The 25,493-nt window shown below is 40.7% G+C and overlaps 1 protein-coding gene across 1 annotated transcript; it reads left to right on the top strand.

The window, feature by feature from the left end:
* Nucleotides 1–274: 274 nt before the first annotated feature.
* On the top strand, nucleotides 275–22,084 carry pudp (pseudouridine 5'-phosphatase). The gene is made up of 4 exons (XM_037472181.2): nucleotides 275–389; nucleotides 922–1,140; nucleotides 3,857–4,086; nucleotides 21,091–22,084. Exons 1-4 carry the CDS (start codon nucleotides 320–322, stop codon nucleotides 21,265–21,267), a joined length of 696 nt encoding a protein of 231 aa, XP_037328078.2. The 5' UTR covers nucleotides 275–319; the 3' UTR covers nucleotides 21,268–22,084.
* Nucleotides 22,085–25,493: the final 3,409 nt, after the last annotated feature.

Genomic DNA, 25,493 nt, shown 5'->3' with positions numbered 1-25,493 from the left:
ACTATGCCAAGCCTTGGTTGGAGAGTAATAGAAATCGGCTGAAGTTCAGTGATGACTTCATTTCCCAGGAGGCAATGCGCTGGGACGTTTAGTAACCATCCCGGAGACTACTGGGGCTGAATTTAAATTATTAATTATAGTATTATTCTTTTTAAGTGTACAACGAATCTGTTAACATCTTCCTTTACCCTAATATGGGATGATTATATAAAATAAGCATGGTTAGTTATAGTAGACACAATATAACGTCGGGTTACGTTTTCGTCGCCCTTTCTTCTCCTCCCTCTCCTCAACGCGGAACTAAACTCAGGAGTGAAACATGTCTGCTTCTGGTAGCGCTTACAAACCCGTGAGCCATGTTATTTTCGATATGGACGGACTCTTATTAGGTGTTGAAACACAGCTCTGTGTGTCATCTGTTGTGTTGTTGTTTTTGTTGTGGTTTCATCTGCACTAAAGCTTCTTAGACGCAGATTCGTTCACTCGCGTAGGAATCGCGCGTTGAGCACGCACGCCGGACTCCGTCGTAAAAAAAACATCCTGTTACAATTAGTATTACGTAAATCAATTCAAATCAATTTTTAAATTTAGATTTCTTTTAAATTTCCTTTTTATAACCTATGGGTGAATTCGGCTATTAGAATTTTACATATTGTATGTGGTATAAGCTATAAATGAGGCAAACCTCCTAAACTTTTACATTGACTTTATTATTAAATCATGGAAATTACATAATAGTGAATGCCCTTGTTATACTACCACAGCCTACATTTTTTAGTAGGATGCAAGTTAGTTTGTCTGTTCATTTTTTTAAAAGAGCAAATTATTGGGACAGTGTCTCCAAATGCTCCCATTCATATGCAATCCTGATTAAAAGGTAATCTTTGCCCCCCCTCCCTCTCTTGTATGTCCCCTCTTTAGACACAGAGCGTCTGTACACCGTGTCCTTCCAGGAAATCTGTGATCGCTTCGGGAAGGAGTACACGTGGGACGTGAAGTCGTCTGTTATGGGGAGGAAGGCCCTGGACGCTGCCCGAATGATCCGGGATGCCCTGGAGCTCCCCATGACAGCCGAGGAGCTCCTGGCCGAGAGCAGACTAATCCAAGACAGGATCTTTCCCTCCGCCCAACTCATGCCAGGTCCGTCCTGTCCCGTCCCCGTATGAATAATAATCCAATAGATATGAAACAGATCTGTCATCTTCATTCTGCTGCTGCTTCTATTTCATGCAGCTGTGCTTACAGTCTACGATATTCAATCCTGATATTCAGCAGGCCTCATATAAGTGCACATTAGATTACGTAAAAGCCGAAGTTTCCTTAAGACATACAGCTATTTATGCGATTTCTTCATGATGAAGCTAGACGGCTTTCAAAAACAAATGCAAAAACAAATGCTTAATAACCAAATGGTTTATATCAAATAAAGTTCCCATTTTATGTTGAGAGCCATACCATCATCATATCTGAGTGACTATCACATCTGGGCACTGTTTATTAATATGAATATGAACAAATGCAGCGGCACACAAATCATCACCTCACCTTTATTAATTCAAAAGGAAACAAAATACCAAAGGAATATATATAAACCAACGTGAACAATAAAGTAATAATTATTATGTGTTAAAGATGTAAGTTATTCTTGTAAAAAAAATCAACAATGCTACCATATCAGAGTAAAAGTACAAAGGTTATGAGAAGTAGTACTGACACCAGAGACTCAGAAACTAGCAGTAAAGTAAGATTGTGCATCATATTGAGCATGTTATTGTCAATGATATTGAAAGAAACTAGCATGTACCAAGTGATCTGGGTATTTGTTTTTCCAGTGTCTAAGGTTTCAGCTTAATTAATAAGATAATACATAAAGTTTTTAATGTTTGGACGTTGTGTAGATGTGGGGAGTTTCTACTCATACATTTCTGTAACTAAGAGTCCAGTCGCTCTCAAACACCTGTAGTTTAAGTATATGTGTGTTTCTAATAATATATAGCCTTTGTAACAAATTTAGTGTCTATATCTGGACTAAATGCTGTTCAGCATTGTCATGCAGCTGCCATATGGAGCACCACCGGGTTGCTTGTTAAAAAGAAGTGTTCCCCTGACAGGGAAGTCTTCTTTTTATTACATTTCATTCTTCCTTGAAGCTGTAAATAAAAAATGGTCCTCCAAGTCTTCTCTCTGGTCACCAAAGGAATTTAAAATTCAATAAAACCATATTCGCTACCTCGCCAGGACCTTAGAGTTTGTATCTTTTAGTTCTCCGTGTTCAAAATAATATGAATAAAATTAAATACGTTTTATAATTGGAATTCTCTGGACAAATCATCTGGCTGACCTCTGAATACATCTTTTTTATGATTGTTTGTCAGGCCTCACCAATTGCTCATCCGTGTAAATATTTTACAGAGATCAACCTTTAGTATAATGTATGTATGTATATACACTCACCGGCCACTTAATTAGGTACCCCATGCTAGTAACGGGTTGGACCCCCTTTTGCCTTCAGAACTGCCTCAATTCTTCGTGGCATAGATTCAACAAGGTGCTGGAAGCATTCCTCAGGGAGTTTGGTCCATATTGACATGATGGCATCACACAGTTGCCGCAGATTTGTCGGCTGCACATCCATGATGCGAATCTCCCGTTCCACCACATCCCAAAGATGCTCTATTGGATTGAGATCTGGTGATTGTGGAGGCCATTTGAGTACAGCGAACTCATTGTCATGTTCAAGAAACCAGTCTGAGATGATTCCAGCTTTATGACATGGCGCATTATCCTGCTGAAAGTAGCCATCAGAAGTTGGGTACATTGTGGTCATAAAGGGATGGACATGGTCAGCAACAATACTCAGGTAGGCTGTGGCGTTGCAACGATGCTCAATTGGTACCAAGGGGCCCAAAGAGTGCCAAGAAAATATTCCCCACACCATGACACCACCACCACCAGCCTGAACCGTTGATACAAGGCAGGATCGATCCATGCTTTCATGTTGTAGACGCCAAATTCTGACCCTACCATCCGAATGTCGCAGCAGAAATCGAGACTCATCAGACCAGGCAACGTTTTTCCAATCTTCTATTGTCCAATTTCGATGAGCTTGTGCAAATTGTAGCCTCAGTTTCCTGTTCTTAGCTGAAAGGAGTGGCACCCGGTGTGGTCTTCTGCTGCTGTAGCCCATCTGCCTCAAAGTTCGACGTACTGTGCGTTCAGAGATGCTCTTATGCCCACCTTGGTTGTAACGGGTGGTTATTTGAGTCACTGTTGCCCTTCTATCAGCTCGAACCAGTCTGGCCATTCTCCTCTGACCTCTGGCATCAACAAGGCATTTCCGCCCACAGAACTGCCGCTCACTGGATGTTTTTTCTTTTTCGGACCATTCTCTGTAAACCCTAGAGATGGTTGTGCGTGAAAATCCCAGTAGATTAGCAGTTTCTGAAATACTCAGACCAGCCCTTCTGGCACCAACAATCATGCCACGTTCAAAGTCACTCAAATCACCTTTCTTCCCCATACTGATGCTCGGTTTGAACTGCAGGAGATTGTCTTGACAATGTCTACATGCCTAAATGCACTGAGTTGCCGCCATGTGATTGGCTGCTTAGAAATTAAGTGTTAACGAGCAGTTGGAAAGGTGTACCTAATAAAGTGGCCGGTGAGTGTATATATATATACATAGACATATAGACAAAAAATAATATATATATATTATTTTTTGTCTTTAGAGAAGTTTTTTGTTGTTGCTTTGGGGCAGGGTTATTTTTTTGTCTTTTTATAGTGATAAAATGCTTTAATTATTAAAAATGATGAAAAACGTTGAGTCTCCTCTTGTTGCTTTATGTACCATCAGGTGTGGAGAAACTGGTGTGCCATCTCCAGAAGCACGGCATCCCCATCGCCGTGGCGACCAGCTCCGCCGGCGCCACCTTCCAGCTAAAGACGAGCCGGCACCAGGAGTTCTTCGCTCGGTTCAACCACATCGTTCTGGGCGATGACCCTGAAGTGAAGAACAGCAAACCTCAACCGGACTCCTTCCTGGTCTGCGCCAGCAGATTCAACCCTCCGGCTTCTCCGGCGAAGGTACGTCCTCTTGATGTTTCCTCTTTGAACCTTGAGGACAATGTGATCACACATTGGGGCTCGCGCTTTGTGGTCGACAACCGGCGGACGGCCGGATTCTACCAGGGGAAAAGTTCTGTGTGTCTGGATGTTAGCCTTGGGTGCTATCTAGCAGTGTTTGACGCTTGTGATTGGTGGGGAGAACGAGAGGTGACGGCACCGGAGTGGATACTGAGAATAAACTCCAAAGATGTATCTTTGTTTCTTTGCTCACTCATGATTACATGCCCCTCTCAGGTAATGCCCCGCCCCCTATGCCACATTAGGGTCGAAATATATATATATGTATATGTCATGTTTTATACAGTAGATTTCAGTCAAAACTATATGCAAACCGAAAGCACTTATTTTTATTTTTAATACTTTATTTGTTCAATCTTCGAGACCAAATCTTAAACTTTTAAGTTCATATTTGTCTTTGAAATTACTCCATTCGTCTATCTTTGTGTCAAACCTGTTGAACGTGCCGAATTGAATTGAATTTTAGTTGAATTTTGTCCTCAGGGATGGTTTCCAATATTAGTGTGAAAGAGTTTTTATTAGAACTCATAACCAAATGAAATGAAGTAGGTTCATTTCTCATTTCATTTCATGTTTGCACTGTCTAAATAACGCATGTTTGGAAATCTGCTCTGACATTTATTGTGACGGGCTCTGTATATGCAGGAGCCCACCTTGGAGTCTGCTGGTAATATACTCAATCATTCTCTCAGTAGGTAGCGTGCAGAATATACGGACTTAGCAGCTCGTAGGTTATTATTTGATGTCTAACCTGTGATGCATTCCACATAAAACAGAAATAGTATGTGAAATACTGTAACATTTAGGAATAAAAAACAAAGCTCAAACAGGTTGGACAGAACTGAGTTTTCTGTCTTTAATGTCCTTTCTACAAGGATGCCGCGCTAATAGAATGGCATATACCACATTCTACCCTATAATGGCAAAAGATCTACTTGTTTCGTCTTCCAACCTCTCAAAGTACCTTTAAAACTACATGAAATAACATACACATTCACACACTGATGACCTTTCACACACTGTGTTCACGGCAGCAATTGAAGGTTAAGTGTCTTAACACATGCCTATGGACGAGTGGTGGATTGAACTGCCGATCCTCTGATAGGGGGACGACCTGCTCTCACTGAGCCACAGCTCCCGTGGCCTGTCCGTGTGAAAGGTGTCCCCTCATCTCTTTTCATTAGAGGTCACACTGGCTGTACTGGACTGCCTTATAGTGTAATGTTTCTTATATTTTTAAGCTGTCCTGTTTTTCAGTAGGATTGTTGAAGCAGTATAAAAGTACCATTCAGCACCACAGTAATACCCCTAAAGTTACTAATGAAGTTAGCTGAACTTCTCTATTGGATCCCATTTTTCTGCTGTGCCTCATGAGGTTTAATCTTTTCATTTATTTCAATCGTTGATGTAATTCCTGTGGCTCGAGAGTGTTTCAGATTGGATAAAAATCACGGATGTCTGATCAAAACACGGGAAAGCACACTGGGGTAAATCGCTGGTAAGCTCAAAGGACTTTAAGAGACAAACAAGCACAATAGCAGACACAGACTAAATACACAGCGGAACGAGACAAAGGTGGAAACAATAAGGGCGGGGTTGTTGTTTACCAACAAAGTTCCTGCTAATTTACAACACTGGCAGGCTATTTTAAATAAAAATTTAAAGTAATAATGATTATTGGGTGACGTTCAGCCTGCCGCTCACGTGCTCAGGTGCCTCCACACACGGACTGTATGAAGCTGAAGAAACGAGGATTTGTTTGCAGGTTAATGTGTGACTCGAGAGTGCTTGTTATCACAGACTGGAAAAGGTTGGTCGCCATGGAAACCACTAGATGCTTGCTAATTCAGCTTTGACATGACATGTGTAAATGTCCCCCTGATAGAATGTGTGCTGTTTGATAGGCTGTTCTTCCGGGCTGAGGGGGTTTCCTCTAATCATTTTCTGCTTTTTAAAGGTAGTAGCGTTTCAAAATGTGCAGAAATACGATTATCTCTACATACACAATACTGTATATTCAGGTTGTTTCCATTATTCCTAAACTCATATTTTTTGGCCTACAGGCCAGTCATGACGATCTACCCCCTTTGTATAAATAAAATAATACAAAGTATATATAATAATACAAAATATACCACATCACATGTACTGTTACTACCACCCAAAGAGTGAACAGAGAGTCTGACTGTATCTCTTCATGAGCCTTACTCAATGCTACACCGTGCAGCTTCACAGTGTCGCATGACAGGACCATTATGAGTCTTAGACATTGCTATAGGTCAGCGTTTTATCACAAGCTTTCTGGAGAGAACTTGTGATCAATGCGACAGCTGACTACTTGCACACAGTTACCCTCTTGTTCTTCATGTGGAATGACGAGACGGATATACAGGTATATGCACGTACATGCACGTATATGCCGCATACGCAGGAATATGCACGTATAATCACCTACATGCAGGTATAGCTACGTATAATCCTGTATATGCAGGTAAATGCCCGTATTTCCAGTATATGCGCGTATAATCACGTATGTGCAGTAAATGCACATTAAGCAAACAAAGGGCTTTAACTTCATGACCATGGCTTATGACCTGACCTGATGTTTCCCTTCATGGATCGCTCCCTACGTAACTCTGTATAACTTCTCCTCAGTGCAAACTCTCGCAGACATACTGTGTAACCCATGTGGGCCTCTTCATGTGAGAATAAACAATCCAAATGTTAACTTCGGTTTATTGATGTTCTTTTTTCAGCTTAAAAAGACTCAACAGCACGTTCAAAATAATCTTCCACCACAAGCTCTCCCATGTTCAGAGGAAAAATGATCAGAAACTACTCTACTCCTCAGGTCTTTTTCTTTTATAATAGCTGTGGTACTGTATCCGAACAGCTGTTATCTAGCTGCGTCTAGTAGTAAAAATGATGAAATAGTAAAAACGTAAGTATTCAGAAATGGATTAATGCGGTCACGCAGTCATAAATTCTGATTAAGGGATTAAAGGTGAGTGCTTCTGGGCTTTGAGCTTTTTGGGCAGAGGGGTCAAGGGGAGACATCTCACAGTTGAGCATGCCATCGGGTCCAGGTGCCATGTGTGGGTTCATGTTTTATAATAGATTTGCACACATCTGCCAGTGATGTTCTTGGAATCTCAAACCACCCGTAGAACGCGTTGAGACCGGCTGACCTCAGCATTGCTGGTTTTCCTTTTGTAGTCCGTCAGAGATCTTCGCTCTCGGTAGGACTTCGTTGGTACGTTTGCTGACTGAAGATGAACACGTGTGTAGCTTTTAAATGTTGTACCGAAGCGTTTACTTTGCCTAACTCAACGTTCAGCATGTTTCTTTTCCTTCCTTCCTTTTCATCTTAGCTCCCACTCTGACTGAAGGGACATATAATGAAGAAATAAACTAGCAAAGACTACTGAAACCTCAAAAGTACATTTGTAAAAGAATTTATCTAATGTGCTTTATATATCTACGTATCTGAAATGTAATCTATCTAATCCATTTTACATCTATGTGTAAATGTGTATAAATAAAGAGTCATACATTTGTGATGAATAAATCCTGGACTGATGAGGGTGACCCATGAGCAACAAAAATAATTATTACCTTCACGTAATACTTACATTGGTATTGTATTACTTTTGGACCTGTTGTTGGACAAGCGAGCTAGTTATTAGTTAGTCAATACTATAGATTGCATCCTTCCTCACTGACACTACAGACACTATTATCACGCTTTAGTCACGATTCCAAAATTACACCAAATGTATAAAACATTCTTTTATTCAATGAAATGTGTCAGTTTTACCAAAAAAAACGGACAAAGTATGACATTTCTTATCACCTACATTAAAGAGATTCCAATCGACCTGATGGTTTATAATCTGCGCAGATGACACAATTCTGTTGGAACTAAATCTGTCTTTTAATTCCGAATCCAATCATTTCGATGTTCATCATTGAGCAGCTCTAGAAAGTGATGGCGATCCCTATAGCCCAACAGAGCTATAAAGCCCTGCCTTTACAAATGGCTTCTGGATCATATAAAAATCAAGGTGGGTTCAAAGTGAAATCCCTCAAAAAAAGGTGAGTTATCGTCGCTTTTTCTTCCGACTGCATTTGATATTTACTGCGTAATTTATTTGAGGCACCCAATTGATATATCCCCACAAACTCCTCTCCTCTCAGTTGGAAGGCTTTCTGCTGTAAATAGATCTGCCTGTGGCATGGCACACCTGATTTTTTTAAATCTGGAGCCAGCTGCGGTTAGGGCTGTCATTCCTCTTGATGAGATATGAGGGTCAGAGTGTGGGGTGGGGGGGGGGATCGACAGAGTGGAATAACGAATGATGATGTGTCACACTACCCGACTCCGGCTCCGTGACAGAGGAGAGGAGGAGAGCAGACAGAGGCAAAAGCTAAAGAGGGGGGGGCGAGGTAAGCAGCAGAAAGCATCCGTATGGTAAATAGCACACATCCAATTGTCTGCTCTTCCAGGCCTAATCTCAACTCCAATGGAAAAAACAGCCGTTGTTTTTAGTCGCCCTGAGACAGGCACAGAGCTGGACTCAGTAATGAGAGGATTGTCTGTCAAATCTGCACGTATTACGACTTTAATTCATTCTTTTGTTCTTGAAAATGCACAAAGAGGAAAAATGCCAAGATTTCATCATGTTTTCTTGCAAAAAATACATCAATCCAGCGTCGTCTACCATGATTGTCATCATGATGCATTTGGCATACAGATTCAGACTGTGCTTAAATGAAGTCTAGTTTTATCAACAGAATCTGCACGTTTGTCATCAGATATACGGCTAGCCTTAAATCTCTTTTCAACTATCAGATAATACAGCTTAAACCAGCCCACACTGAGCATGGATTCAAGGCTTTAGTCATAGACCTTAGTTATAGTTTGCAGCGTGATGGACGGGGACAGCTAAACTAAACTTCTGAGGTGAGACATCAGGACCCTTTTTCTGGACATCATCACATCACGTAATCTTTGCAAAATATTTTTACAAAAAAAGTAGATTTTGACCTTTACTACATCATCAAGTCTTGTCCCCAGTTTACTAGTTCACACCAGGAGGCAACTTCTACTTCTCTCTTAATGTATCCCTCAGTAAACATTGTAAACATGAGTTTATGGTCATAATCTCTAGTTGCAAGTCTCTTTCAATACAGCATGAGTATAGTTAGTAAATCATAGTCCCTTTAGAGTTAAATAGAACTTAAAGCAGGGTATGCTTTGGGGCGGGTCTACATCCTAATGGGCAGGACGGGACTCCTCCCTCAAAAGAGGTTAATAGTTTATTGGTTGCAGAAAGACAAGATGGAGAGGGCCAAAATACCAATATCCAATGGCTTCAGAACCGCAGTCCATCAACCAATGAGTGGCGTTGAAGTGATGGACAAGTTACAAAACCCATTCAGAATGATATTTTTTAAATGTCCCCATCAGCAAAGCAAATATATGGTACAATATGAGATTTAATGGGATACTCATGGGGCAGTGCCTCACTTTGAACGCTCCAGTCCATCGCCCTCACCGCTGAGTAATATGGTTTTGATGCCGCTCCCTGAGCTGACCCAAAGTGAAAGAAAAAAGATTAATGAAACATGAAAGTGAGCTAGTTCATGCCTACACTGATAGGGAGGGAGAGCTGCAGAGATAACTAGTTTGTCCTGTGCCATTAATCATACACGGCATTACACCTGGGGCAGGCTTTATAATCCAGATATTCAAATCAGGTACGATTAGGACATGAACCTATCCATCCGAACATTAAATTGGTCCATTACTGCGCCGACAAAGCTCACTGTGTTCACCCCTTATCTTCGCCGAGTACACACCGGCATATAGATTCTCCAATGCACTTGTGAAAATGCAAATTGTGAGTAAATGATAACTTTGCTGCAGGCAAAAAAAGCAGAGTGTCTGCTAAGTCGCTACATGCTAGCAACTTATGTGGCACCGGTGTGGATCTAGTTCTGTTCCTCAGAAGGACTTTGGCCCACTCTACGCAGCGCTTGGTCGACAACGTTCAAGCATTTTGTTCTTGACAAAATGAAAAAACGTAATATTGAAGCTGATAATCACATCAGGGAAATAATTTACCCTTGGGGGATTAATAAAGTAACTATCAGTTTGAGAGTATGTGACTTTCAGTCTGGATTTTAGAGATTAGAAGAAGAGAGGTATATCTTCGAATCAGATTACCGGTGGTTCGATGCCTGTCCTTTTAGAAGTGTTCTTATGTAAGAGACTTTACCTTTAACTCAACTATCCCATCAGGGTTTAAATGGATGTAAATGTGATTTAGCTTTAATACCAATATATGTATGGAGTGTATTCTCGTACAATGGTTCTTGTGATTTCGTAAGAAAATCTATTATTCATTTTTCAATATTCCTATGTCTTCTTACAAAAGCCTTAAACCCATGTCAATCTCTGCTCCTTACATGCATGCTACCTTTTCAAAATAAACTCCCGTCTTCACAGTAAACTCAGGTTAAGGCATTCAAAACTAACTATACTATATATGGTTGGGTTTGAGCAAAGATCCAGGTTTGCATTCAAATAACTACGGGAAGGACCTTACTGATGTATGAAAACAGGTGACAGATCAATGCTGGCTGTAGTTTTGCGTGGGGAAGGAACGGAGGTCTCCTGGCTGAAACAGGACTGTTTGTTGGACCCGTCCACGTCCCCTCGCTACTGTCATTAGCAGCCTTCTGAACGGCCTTATGAACATACATTTGCAAACGTAGAGTTATCAAAAGGGTTGCAACTCACGATTATTTCGAAAATCGATTAATCAGTTGATTCATTTTTTGATTAATCGATGAATCGGAGTTTCAATTTCCACCCCTTTATTCTAAAACAGAACTGTCTTTTTTTGCAACTCACATTGCAAAAATACGTCAGAAAGTACAGGTTGCTCCTTGAACATAATAATAATTTATAGAAAATGAAGAAAAATACTAAATCAGAAATTTAACAGGATTTGTTTTAACACACACAGTCACACTCAGACACACTCTGATACACGCCCCCATGTTCACTTGAAGCTTATTCATTAAATTATTACCATCATTGTAGTGCAAGTTAATTAAATGTATACACCGCTGTTATTAGCAAGCTAACAGTATCAGCAGAGCTGCTGGAGGCTCCTTACGTTCCTTCCGTCATACCGGGACAACGTGGTGCTCCTGTGACATGTTACGTTGACTTTGCATATTTTGCCACTGACACACTTTTTTAGTTTATTCAATGTGAAACACTCCCGCACTTTGAATGACTTAACTCAAACAGATGTCTTTACCTGTGCCATGTGACTCGCAACAACTGCCGACGCTGCTGGCTGCTCTTTCCTCTAAGTTGTTTTGCTTCTCACGCAACTCATTGAGTGACGTAATAACAGGAAATTCGTTGCCAACACTTTTACCATTTAATTTTTAACAATTTTATCGATTCAATGTTGTAGGCCTAGTTATCAACACCATGGCCAACCCACAAAAAGCGAGACTTCAACAAAGTTAATGTGTTATTTCGCCATTCGTGGCGGGGAAATGTATGTATTGAGTGCGCTGTAGCAAATGGTTAAGTAGAATGTAGACTAGCATATTCCCACTGCTGATGCTATGACTGTTTGAAATGTTCCTGATGCCAATGATTGTAATGTAGTGAGGAGTTTAACAACTGCTGGAATGGAATGTGAACGCTGAGAGAGAGATGCAACGCCACCTTTGATTTCTTCCAGTAACTGTAATTTTGCATGGCTGCTTAATCTGTAACACGTAATGATTTTGTGTTCACTCAACTGAAAAAGTGTGATAATTGTGGCAAAAATCACCTCGTCTCCTTGGTCTACGTCGCCGTCTGGCTCGGATTACTGCTGTCATTTCACCAGGAGGATTATGTGAGGAGACTCTCATTCTTGTGTTGGGAAACGGCAGGGGGTTGTGTTAGATTAATAGCAAGTGTGGAACTTAATTATTGACACCAATAGAATTAATAACAATCACAAAGATAAAACTCAAAATAAATAAATAACGGGGCACCTCCCTGAGCTAACAGGGGACTAATAACCAACTATAAATCAAGACTCATAATTGATATTCACTCCTTGAGAGTGAAGACTTTTGAAGGATTTAAGTTCGAGCACTGGCAATGTATGTCAACTGTCACCACCACATGAATGCACAAGTAAACACAGGAAAATGGTTCTTTAAAATATAACAGGGTTTATTAACTCACAGAAACACTAATCAAGATCACCTATAACTGTAACTAATAATCCCTTTAACACTGTGTAACTGGAACCGGACACTTTGCAGGTGTGTAACATGTTCCTTGGTCCTGGATCATTCTGCATGACAAACTTTAACTTGAGACCTGTATAATTTTTATTTAATGATTTGAATCTTAAAATTAAGGTTGTGCTACACAAGCCACTGTATAGTTTGTCACAACCATTATACTGTTTTACAAATCATTCACAAACCACACAGTCTGGAAAAGGAGTGAACTAAGGAGAGCTTTTACTGAGAAATGAGAGCGGGTGATAAATATTTCTCACACGGAAGGAGTGCGGGGCGGAGGAATCAGTGAATTCCCCTTTGGCCGCGGGAGCTTCTGATGTGAAGATAATGATGCTGCAACAACACGGCAACTGTGATTTAGGACCAGCCCCCCCACTGGTACTTTTATTGTGTTTCATACCTCAGAAATAATCAGGGCTCTACTAGGATTCACAAAATAAAGAGTCAACGCTTTAATCCAATTTGAGCGGGATAGAACTCCCTACTTCTCCAGCCATGTAGTTATCACTACTTCAGCTGCTTGACTGGGCTCGATAGCCGGGCCCTTCTGGTCAGGGGAATGCTGAAAACTTGTTGTGTCACACTTGGATGTTTCAGACTGACTCTGTGCTTTTTTAAATATCTTAAATATTCAAGATGGTAAGCTTTGGGAATAAACTGACAGAATATTATACGACGACCATACGACGTCCTTAACTTGCATGCCCTGTTTAGTCTTTTTCTGGCTGGATACTTAATCATCACAGACTGGAATGTGTGGGTTAAGCCTGCTTCAGGGTCCAAAGGGAGGCCGGGCTCGCTGTGAGATTTGCAGACGCTTGTTTTGGCTCAATGGTGATTTTTATTTTGATTAAGTCCTTGGGCTGTCTAAAGGCTTTTCTTTGAGCCAACTGCAATCTCTTGCCACTCATGCGGCAGTAACTTATCAGGTAATGAAAACGCGCGCAGTAATGGCTGCCTCCAGTTGGCCAGGGAACGTGTAAATTTGGGGTTCTTTCTTGCCGGTTTCACAAAGGGGCTTTTTAAACTCAAAGTTTAAATCCCTATAATATTCTGAAAGACGATACGACTTACTTCCACAGTATGAAAGTTCAGATAAGTATGAATTGTGGGTGGCCTTCATTGATTCTTGCATTGTTGCTACGTTTGTGGACCCAATGATGGCAGCTAGGGAAGCACCCCGGACATTCGGTCGCTTCCTCCCCTCAAGGTGATGGGATTTTCTTGTTAACTCTCTCTGACCAGTACTGCTAGTGTTTCTGTTGAATTCTGATGTCTGAAAAGCTGGACTGCTGGGCATCATTAGGATGATTGGTTGACAATGTTCATAGTGTGTTTATCCGAGTTCTTTGTCGTGAGGAATTGTGGTCCAGGGGATCACCAGAAGCAGCAAATTAAGTCTGTTTGATTGCTTCTGACGTGCTCTTTCTGCCCTCGCCTGTGGGTGGGGTCTTAACCCGCATAGAGGTCAGTGGCTACGTCATTCCTCAAGTTTTCTATGGGGTAATAATATGCTGAGTTTTCGGCGTGTGTAGCATTTTCCTCCCAACGTGTAACTGTGTTAACCCGACCGGACAGAACTGGGCCTCAGCAGGCCTCAGAACATTTAGGCTGCGTATATGACTTTTAACCTATTATGGGAACACATACAAAATGTGCATACATATTAGCAGTGCTGCAAATCATTAAAAAAATCATTTGTTATTGTGGTGCTGCTAACGTTAACTAGCTCTCCTTTTGTGGATTTCAACCGATTGGATTCACAATGTAACAGATCTATGAATAAAAAGCAACAGGTATGTCCAGATAGCATATTTAACTGAATATCTACAATCATCAGTAAAACTTTGTGGAAGGGGAACCTGTAAGAATCGTGGGTGGACGACGGTCAGCACTTTTGTCTTTCATCAACACCTGCTTTATTTCTGCTCTCCACAGCACCACATGGGGAAATGTTCCACATCCCTCGCTTATGCTGTCGGGAGCACCGGCATCATTTAGAGGATGCAGTTTTCAATTTGTCACCGTCACTTTTTCAATGGCGGGGGTTGTACACTGGACATGCACGTACAATTCCCGCCTATCTTGTTCGTCACATCTGTTTTTAACTCCACCAGTAATAACAGCCATGTATCATCTTCTGTATGTCTTCCTGTCACGGCTGCATAAAAGCATCATCATCCATAAATCACACAATCATTGTACACCCAGTGAGCACGTCACGAACAACAGACTTTAGAGGTGATGTTTTCTGAAAGGGTATGAAATATCCGTCTTTATTCACGTAGATTAAACACGTCTCGACTTGTTTAGATAATGTTGTGTATAGCAGTAAGAAGGGAGAACTGCCACATGAATTTGATCGTGTCTTCGTACATAGTGTGATTAAATAGAGGAATAGAGTTATATCAACATCTGCATGTAATCAATACACGACTAACAAATCAAATGAATTCAGTACGATTCTAAAACTCCTTTTACAATATTTATTGTCACGTAACAAAGAACTGAACTTATACACGTGTGACTGAAAATAAAAATAATGATGTCTCAATTAACTAAATAAAAGTAGGGCTGCATTTCAAAACAAATAATAATAAAATGTGGAAATTTCTGCATGTTCAAATAAAGCGCTTCAATTCAGAAAAAATAAAATAACGGTAAGATAAGCTTGATTTTCCCCTTTTCTGTTTAAAATTTGGAGTTGACAGTCTCAGCAATTATAAATAATAAATCTAATCACATTTTAACAATTGAAAGAATATATATACATATCCACTCTCCCATTTTTTTGGTAAGTGGGAGAATTTAGATCTAGTTTTTAGCCGTTCTCCTCCTCACGTGGAGGAGCTCATTGAGCCTCATGATGGCGTTTCAACGGGTTCTGAGCATATGAGACACTGGTTTAGTGCTGCAGTGGGAAGTATGAACAGAAACCAGTCCGACCATTATGGATTAAATGCTCTACTTTCGCTGTCCATTTGTTCCTCATGTTTTTCACTCGTCCCTTTCTCTCTCTTTCTCCGTCTCACTCTTTTTCTTAAATATTGCTGTCTTTTCTTTCCTATCGTTTTTGTATTTGTAATTTGCTGCTACCTCTTGTCTGTCCGCAATATTGAGACGATATCATCGCCCTGCCTGGAATGCAAAGACCCGATTGGTCGAGTGGTATCACGTGGGATGATTTAACTCGAATACGATTGGTCAGTGCTTTAAGCCACTACCGTATAGACGAGTAAAGCTGCGCAGTTGACAAGTGCGTTGTCACGTTTAAATAACAACCGTCTTTTTTTAGCTTCTGGTCTGAATGGGAAGGCTTCTGGGTCTGAACAGCGCTCCGCCAGTTAGTGACCTCTGGTTTAGATGGAACTGAACATTTGTAATTTCAACTGATGGTGGAGCTTCGATACCGAATGCATTGTAGTCACATCAACAGTACCAGTCAAAAGTTTGGACACATTTTCTCTTTCGATTTAATAAAAGCGTGTCCAAACTTTGGACTGGTATTGTATATTACAGTTAAAATGATAAAATAAAAAAGTAGCGTGTCACGTGTAACCTATTACAGTAGTGTTATCTGGTTTGAATTGTCTAACATGTGTTGGCAGTAGATCTGGCTCGTCGGGGTCGCCCTTTTGCAGCAAACTTTCTGACATTTCAGCATCCAATTGAGCATCAACGCATTCCACCCCCACCCCCTGTTTTCTGCAAGTGGAGACTCCAAAAATCGAAGTTGTTCCTCTGGTGGACATAGTCACTCCAACAATACTGCTGTAGTTCCACATTGTGGTTGTTGGGCATGAAGTTGTCACATTGCCGTCTCCCCATGGAAGTCTCTTTGGCCAATTCCCAATCTCCCCCTTGTAGACTCACAGACTTTGAGATGCTCCCGCTAACTCCTTGACTGTTTAGCTCTATCCTACTGTCACACCGTTAAGTGTTTGATGTTCTCTGGCAGACATGTTGAGCGCTTTATGAACCCTTCCTGTAATTGGATGCTGCAGGGAATTACCCACAAGTTATTGCAATGTGACACTAAAAATGAGATAACCAGTGAGACATGGAGAAAACAGAAACAAACAAAAACATTAAGAATTAAAGATGGAACCCCAATTGAAATTATTATGAAATTATGAGACTTACTCATTTATTAATCCAATATTCATTTTATTCATTGAAGCTGATTTGACTAAAAATGTCAAATTTAAAATGACCTCTTATCAGGACAGAGCCTGAAAGACCTTCAATTCAGGCAGTAAAAACTATGAAATATATACCCTGAAAAATATTGTGATTTTTACTTGGTATGTTGCTGCAAAGCGCTGTCCCACTCATATTTAGACTATTTGACGCCCTTACAGACTCTTCCACTTAACCGCTTACCAGGTGACATTAGTCGGTAGAGGTATTGAGACCAGGCTTTAGTGGAAGAAACCATAAGTGGACCTGGGAAGGTCTGACCTGTAATGCCGCATTCACACCAAAGCGAAGTGAATTTTTTGCACGACTAGATTCCATGCAAAGTCAAAGCAGGAAAGGAGCAAAGCAAATAAATCTCTTTTTTGAAAAATGTTCCCGCTGTCTTGCGAAAGCCAATCAGAGTTGAGATGCTCCGCTCGTCATCACCGCCGTCCCGCTGTCACAGCGTGAAGACTCTTAATCAAACCGCCGCTCACCTGAGAGACACACAGGCAGCTGAGACTGAACGCCTGAAAGTTAGTTTGTGTCTAAGCGAGAGACGCTGGCACCGAGCCGACATAACATGTCACTGATTCTGCTGCTGGTCAGCCTGAAGTAGTGCTGGAAGCGGCGCTCTTCCAGACGCACTTATAACTGTCTTTACGGAGACAAGAAACGGGCATAAGCCACGCCCCCTTTCAGGCGCGATCGAAGCGAATGGAGTGAAATAACTACAACTAGTCGGGCGAGTAAAGCGTGGTGAAAACCTTTCCTTTTTGGCATGAATGTGTCATGCTTACATGCCTTTTAAAATACATACTTAGGTTCAGGTTATTTATGTCGGCGTGAAAAGCTTTACTTTTCATACTTTTCATTTCTTTGAAAGGGTGTTAAAGTAAGTATCAGCCGTTTCCGTCTGTTAGACTGGGCCAGATATGTCCAACAAACCTTTTTATTAGTTGCTGTGGAAATATGCAATACAATTTTAACCAATTTCTGACCTCGGAGAGACCAAACTGCTTATCCCTGGAGTCAATCACAGCTGACAGAAGGGCAAGAAATATAATCTACAGTCCCCAATAAGGGACTCTGGGAGGAATCCACTCCATCCACCAAGCAGTTCATGTATCTGCATATTTTTTCCTCTTTTCCAACGCACTACGCTGGAAGCAGATTAAAGATTTCACTGGCTTGTTGGGTAATTACCCTTTAATTGCTCCCGATCGGGGGGAATTAGCGAGAGCACTTGGTTGTGTACTTGGTGTTTCCCTCCGTCATTGTTTGCTGTCCTCCGGTTTCAGGCTTACTGACATCATAGAAGTCAATTAGGATTGAAAGGAACTCAAGGAGGCTTCTTTTGTTCTACCTGAGTTTTGGGGTTAAGCCGAACAAAGGCTTTCTCTGAGACCTTCTGTGGCTGCTTTTCGGCTTCCGACTCATTGTACGGTTGTTTCCTTTATTCACAATGGAGTACCGTTTCAAAAGCTTCATGTTAAAGCGGCTTTTAACTTAATATTGAATTCTCCATCCACAGTTAGAAGAAAGGGAACAAAGAGGTACTTAAAATCAGGTTAAAAGTCAATATGTGACATATATTATTCCTGATGTGCTGTAAAAGTTTAATATTAAACAAAATTAGCTTATCAAAATGAATAAAATACTGCTAATAATGCTATATCTACAGAGATAGTTTTTCATGGATCCCTTTTATTTACTTCATCTACAGGGTGAATGTTTAATGTTAATCATTTTTTAAAGGTTTCATTCATTTAACACGATATAAATGTATATCGTGTAAATCAAATCAAAGTAATATTGACTAAGACAATGACAGGTCATGATATATGAATGAATGAAGAAGAAAGCACCTGTAAGTGCGTCGATTTAAAAAGAGCACCTTGGGGCAACGGTCGGCAGGATGGGGGTTTGACTCCACCTCAAACTGTTGTTAAACGATTCAACACTGAGGTCTCTTGTGGCTGCAGCGATGTAATTAAAGTGGGGAATGAAGCTGATCATCAGAATGGCATGAAAAAACAAGCTTCTGTCTGTTTTCAGTACATGACACGTACATTTTAGCATTAATTACAAACCTAGACTACCGATAAATCAACACAAATCCTAAAGACATATTATAGTAATATTAAAGCCTGAAATAAAAAGTGACGTGAAGTAGACTTCCTGCTCTATCAACGTTTAGTTTATAGTTACATTTTGCATCATAGTTATAAATAAAAATCTCCTGTTTATTTGTAGCAAACATTGCTTCAAAGTTTCTTGCCAGTAGCAAAACATGACTTTGTCTGATGGATTCTAATTGAAGCACTTCAATTTGTCTGATTTGGTTTCTCATGATTAATTCATATTTTCATCGGAAGAAATGAACAAGCCAATTAAAAAATGTTTTTTAATTTGTTTGCAAAGCAATGTTATATCAGGCTACCTTTCATAGAAAGAAGGTCTGGAACATTCTCCACATTCTCACCATAATAACGACCAACAACAGACAGAAGCAATAAGAATGTGCACCTTTCTTAACAGTAGAAAGAAAGAAAAGAACCTATTTTGAGTGTTTCCTAAGGTCATCGACTGCTGACTTCTTCCTTGTCTTACCAAGCCGCCTAATCTTTCAATAGATTGGTCTCTTTTTTAATCAGATTTGCCTTTTGTAATTCTACATTGTGTACAAATATCTTGACTGTGAGGATGCTGGGAGGAATGGTTGAGTGAGATCAAATGAATGAGAAGCAGACAAAATTATTTATTATGCAAAAGAGAAAACATCTTTTAAAACTGTGCTATTAAAACATGGCCTTCCTTCTCCACATATGCCCTCATTGTCTTTACTTCCTCCTCTGAGTGCAAATCCTGCAGTGATGGGCTTTGTACTACAACCCCCCCCCCCCTAGTACCACGTTGTTTCCCGGCTCCTTCCACACACACACTGTTGTTCAAGCCATCTGAGAGGAGGCCTAAAAAACTGCACGTCCTTAAAAACGTATCTGAACGGCTCTCGCCTAACCTGCTCATTCTGAAACCTTAACTTGTCTCTGATGTCAATGTATTAAGCTCACTCAAGTTAGGGTGTTTATTTAGTGCATCTTTATTCCTGTCTTTGTTATACTATGCAAAAGTAGAGCTTACAGAGTCAATCTTTACATTTTTTGGATTAAAATTCTTCATTAATCTGTCCTGCAAATAAATATAGTCTTCATTATAATATGAATATGAGGGGAGCAGAAGAACATTTAATCCGTCATATTAGATTTGTAGAAACAGTAGTGGCAGCCCCCCTTGTATATTGGCAAACACAGGTGGACAATATTTATCCAGTAATATATATATTAATAATCTTTCTGTACCTGTTCAGAAAGAAAAAGAAACATATGAGGGGCCGTTCAAGACATTATTCATTCTGGTACTCTCACATACATATATTCTCACTCTTATATACATACATATATTCTCCTTCTACATACATATATTCTCACTCTTATATACATACATTCTCACTCTTATATACATACATTCTCACTCTTATATACATACATTCTCACTCTTATATACATACATTCTCACTCTTATATACATATATTCTCACTCTTATTTACATACATTCTCCTTTCACATACATATACATACGAAGAATGTATGTATGTGTGTATGAGGAGAATGTATGTGTGTATACACGGCCAACCGAGCTGTCAAGTGAGGCTGTTGATTTCAATACTTGTCATAAAATTGCACATCGTCAGTGGCAAGAAAACCTTTTGGTTCACGGTGAGCCAAGACAACTGGTTTTTGGTGGCGTAATAGGAACCGGTCATCCTGGGGTGTCGTCTTCTTTGCGGTCTGTCTCTTACATCCCCCATTACATGGAACTTGGCTTTCGCTTCGGAGATAAGGCTCACTCCAAATGATGATTTAACTTGCTTTCGTACAACACCAGCTTATAAGTAATCCCTATCGCACCAGGCCTTATCAAGATCAGACATTGGCATGCCAATTCTTGGGGCGGACACTAATTGACCACTGTAGCACAGCTCATGCTCACAGGTACCCAAGGGTACCAGAAGCTCAAAACAAGAGTCAATAGCAACAGCAGCATAAGCTGTTTATCATTGGTTGAAAAAAAAATGGCGACAAGACATACATCTATATATCTAGATAAAGTATTATTTTTGTAAATACTGTATATAAATAATACATTGTGCTGGTATGGTTCTTGATTTACACAGTAATTCAGATCTGATCATGAGATCATCTTCAATGCAGTGACTGAAAATACAAACAGGGCTAACAGGATCCAATTGCAGATTCAACACATATTACACCTGGTAGAGAACAGACGGCACTCTTCTAAGGAATTTGAAGTTAGGCCTGCAGACCTAAAAGGGTGACAAAATCCCTTGTTTTCTTCTCTTTGCTCAGTGCCTGGTGTTGGAAGACGCCCCCAACGGCGTCAAGGCGGCGCTGGCCGCGGGGATGCAGGCGGTGATGATTCCCGACGTCAACCTGGACCCAGGCCTCTCCCGGGAGGCCACGCTGAGACTCGGGAGCATGGAGGAGTTTGAGCCGCAGCTCTTTGACCTGCCGGCGTTCGACTGAGCCAGGGTCTGGATCCGATCAGAGGAAACATCGGTGGATCAGATGGATCACCTGCCATACCCCGACATGTTGCATGGGGACATTGATGTTTTACTTAATGAATACTTAATTCATTAATTTAACTTAAGTTGTTTTCTGTCAGATGAGACATCACAGCAATGAGCAAACTCTTATGAAAGCTCTATTGAAACCCTGGTTTGCTAATCATTGAGCTTTTTTCAGATACTTGCCTCCTGAACCAAACCTTGATACAAAGGGATTGGTAAGCAATTCCATTCTGCTACTCAATACTCAATCATTCTAAAACCACTTTGATTCTTATACATACTACATATGTATATGCCATGTGTTGTATTTCAATCAAAAGATATTCTTTAGCAGGACGTACTAGAACACACACACGTGCACTGTCAATCAGAACTCTGTCCCTGTCTTACTGTAATACTAAAGACTACACTGCTCCTGGGGCCATGTCTCCCCTCAGGCTGCTAAGATTACATTACACTCCCATTTCCACTTCCCCTCCATGGCCTCTATGGCCTTTCATCTTCAAGAAGGGGGGGGGGAAGTCTCCTCAACCCACCGCCCCCCCTCACTGAGTGGTTCCATTTGTCTCTACATTGGCCTTAAACATAGATATTTGTGTCCTTGTGTTTCACCACAGTGATTGCAGTGTTGAAATGGACTACTGTGTATATATATATATATTTTTTTCATAGAGATTCAAAGATGATCCCATCAAAACAGTGAAACAATTTTTTTTCAAATGTAAAAATGGGTTTCATGATCAAATAAAGACATTCATCACATAACCAAATTTGTATTGTTTCTGCAATTTTTCATGTTTTCATCTGTAGTAAGCTAGAGGTAATACACATTTTGCTTATGAATTCCTTCATATTTTCAGAGAACTTACACACGTATGGTGTGCAGTCTCAATCAGTATGCATGTGGCCACTATGGCTCAACATCAATGTTCCTGATTTTACAGAAAAAGATGAAAGAAGAAACAGATCTGTGGTAAAAATATATGAATGAATTCAGTTCTTCCTGTTTGTTTGACGGGTGCAACACCCACTAGACCAGCTACAACATTCTGCAGACTAGAGAAGGACAGACTTCTCCCTGGGGCGGGGGAAAGGTTTCAACATGTTACCATATTAAGTTTGTGGCTTCAAGGTGGGACGCTATCGGCTCCTCTTTAGCAATAGTCTGTGGCCCCCTTGCTTTAAGGTAGGATGCTGTTGGCTCCCCTCGAGTATAGGTCACTGGCCCCTGGCTTGAAGCTGGGACACTACTGGCATCCCTCTGGCAGCAGTCGAAGTGCAACAACTTACTTTCCGCCCTTAGATGCAAATAGTATTTTTAAAATATATTTGTTAAATTAAATCCAATCCTATCAAGGTTTTTTTTGTAGGTTGACTACGTAAAAAAAAAACACCTGGAGCTTTATTCATTTGTACAATTGAATGATAATAATGAAATGTAACAAAAGGCATAAAGCCTTATTCATGCCTCCACCTAAAAAATATCAAAGTATTACTTTAGAGAACGATGTCCTAGATAACAGGGAAAGGTTTGTTACATACAGCAAGATTTTAGTGAACAGGGTGTTGCCATCCAACATGTACTTTGATATATTGAGAGCACATGGAAGAGCACACACACTCCATAACAGCCAGCGTTCTTAGAAATTGAAATCCGGCTCGTGGAGGGTGGCGTGTAGCTTGGCATATTCCCTCTCATTTGTCCGTGCTCTGACCCATTTCAAGATAATGGTGTCCAGCTGTGGGCTAAAAATTTTTCAGCCTGGCTTTTTTTGGGTGATACTTAAAACCGCTATTTGCAGGCTTTTTTGGGGGGGGGGGGGCCTTGTGACTGTCCGGGGGGCAATTCAAATACCATTTAAAGCTTTTTAAACTTGACTTCTGTGACAGAAGAGGGCAGCAGAGAAAAGAGACGTGGCAGAGATAGCTGTCATGTTTCCCAGGCTCCTACCCTGCACTGTGCTCGCGACTGATAGGCCAGAGTGGCTGTGGGACACGTTCATCTTCAACGCGTTTTATCGGTACTCAGACAAGCAGCTCTCCTCTGGAGGCAAAGTCGAAAAACACTAGGCGCCTCAGAAAGACATTGTATTGATGACCTCGTTCTTGAACATTAAAGCTTTCTTTTTTTTTATTCTCGTCTTAAGGGGCTGCAGCACAGTGCTTCTGACTAAATGTGGCGAGAGCAGTATGGGGAAAATCATCAGATAATGAAGGCAGGCCTCTTTCCGCGTATTTCCCCCAATCCAGACGAGCAGTCTCAGAAGATACTGATTGGATGTCATATCTCAGAGGAGGCGGCGAGGCGGCTTCTGTATTTTACTTTGGGGGATTTGAAAAGAAAAGTCATCACCTTACTTAAGGAAATGAGGGATTAAATATGCACAAGCCTCTTTTTATAGTCAGGAAATCCACGAAAGCAACAGTGGTGCAAGTGTCATAATCCAGAAGATTGCATCTAAATACTCCCTAGTAATTGGGTGCATGCCGTTTGGGTGCTTCAATATACTTGACAAAAACAAATAACTCTTCCGTGTGCAAGGTAGCAGAACCTTAGATATATGTCCTTAATCTTGACACAAAAATAAAGAGATTCTTAAGTCTGCACATCTCCCAAGCACAAACCGCACTGCATTTCAGAGAAGGGCAAAGCCCAGAAGAATGATGTTCTGCTGGATGCCATTCTGTATTCCCCCTACCAAAGTGTGCAACCTCCACTTGAACCAAAAGGGGATTTCATGGAGATGAAGATATTGCAGGGCCTCTGACCGCAAGAGGCACTTTGTCTGTTACGAGTTGGGACACAGACACTGAGCTTCCGCCACTTGCTATGAGACCATGCTTCCTCAGTGATGCAAATACCCTCATGTTTTATTCATCTTCGAGTGATGAGAGAATAGATTTGATTACAGGAGCGGGTGATGGAGAGGACGATGGTGGGGAGCAGATTTGTGAATGCAGAGAGGACTTTAATGCACAATTAAGGCCAGACAATATCAGATTAACATGTTTGGCAATAATGCTTTGTGGAATTAAACCCTAACTTCTTTGTTGTCTTTTAGTATCTTGAGAGTTTGATATCATGGAATAATGAGGATTGATGAAGGTTTTCTTGTTTCGGATTTACATTTCATTTGACTGGAAAAGAAAAATAACTATGAATTGAAACAAATGAATGGGACCTGAAGCAGGGACATTTATTTATGCACCCTTGATCATACGCCACTGGGGTATCTGCAAGCAGCAGAAAGCCAATTATCCTCACCAGTCCAGGAAGATTGTTTCTAGGAGGATATATAATGTAAATAAGTTATTTTTGTTTCATTTTATTTTCAATATAGCCTATATAGGTAATTGCATATATATTATATATTTTTTAAGGTTAGCTTTTATATAAAACCTTGTTCTTTTTAAACAGTAAATAGCCTTGTGGTATTTATCTTGTCATTTCTTTCTCTGGATGGTCCTAGTTTACTGTTGTCCTCTGCTTTCTGTCGAGTACCCGCCGATTGCTGCCCCAATGCGCACACACCGATGGGAGTGTGCTCAACACGTTCACAACAGCGGACGGAGAGAGTGTCATCGCGCCCCCCCCCCCCCCCATCATCATCATCAAGCTGCAAATCCAGGGGAAACATTGGACACAATACTGTTTCTAAATCTTGAACTCTGCGAAAAACCTGATTAGGGCCCGACGTTACCCTCCAGGCACCAACCAAGTAGGGTTGGGTGAAAAGAACAACGTAATGAGTTAAATGACGTGAATGATGCACGTTTTCATGTTTCAAAAGAATAAAAGTCTCACTCATTCCTCCTGTTGAAAAGTTTATGTAGACAGAGGAAATAAAATCGGGTTGTTTCTTTGTGCTTTCTTGTTGTGGTGATATATCAAACAGGTATTTGTTTTTAATCTAAAATATTGTATCGCACGTTCAGTAATGAGCATGTTTGCAGTCAACAAAAGAGAACCCTTCACGTCAAAGCTGCCTGTGCTTCGTGTCTGCTTTACGTTGGAGTAGCTCAGGCCAACAAAGAGCAGAGCAAATACAAGAAGCAGCGTGAAGTCAAACCATTTAATAACAGGTTTCAGAATGCATTCCTACCTCCTAATCATGTCAAATGTGAAAAAGTGTCCATTCTGGCCTGCTGTAGAAACATCCTTGTGTAGATATAAATACT

The sequence above is a fragment of the Pungitius pungitius genome, chromosome 3 (genome assembly GCF_949316345.1).
Source record: "Pungitius pungitius chromosome 3, fPunPun2.1, whole genome shotgun sequence".
In the NCBI taxonomy this organism is placed as follows: Eukaryota; Metazoa; Chordata; class Actinopteri; order Perciformes; family Gasterosteidae; genus Pungitius; species Pungitius pungitius.
Note: the sequence above shows the minus strand (reverse complement) of the source record. Positions and strands in the feature narration are given on the sequence as shown.

Excerpts from the sequence above, each read along its gene's own strand:
- pudp (XM_037472181.2), top strand. The coding sequence starts at position 320 with ATGTCTGCTTCTGGTAGCGCTTACAAACCCGTGAGCCATGTTATTTTC. Across the intron at positions 1,141-3,856 it reads CTCCGCCCAACTCATGCCAG|GTGTGGAGAAACTGGTGTGC; the intron begins GTCCGTCCTGTC and ends ATGTACCATCAG. Across the intron at positions 4,087-21,090 it reads CTCCGGCTTCTCCGGCGAAG|TGCCTGGTGTTGGAAGACGC; the intron begins GTACGTCCTCTT and ends CTCTTTGCTCAG.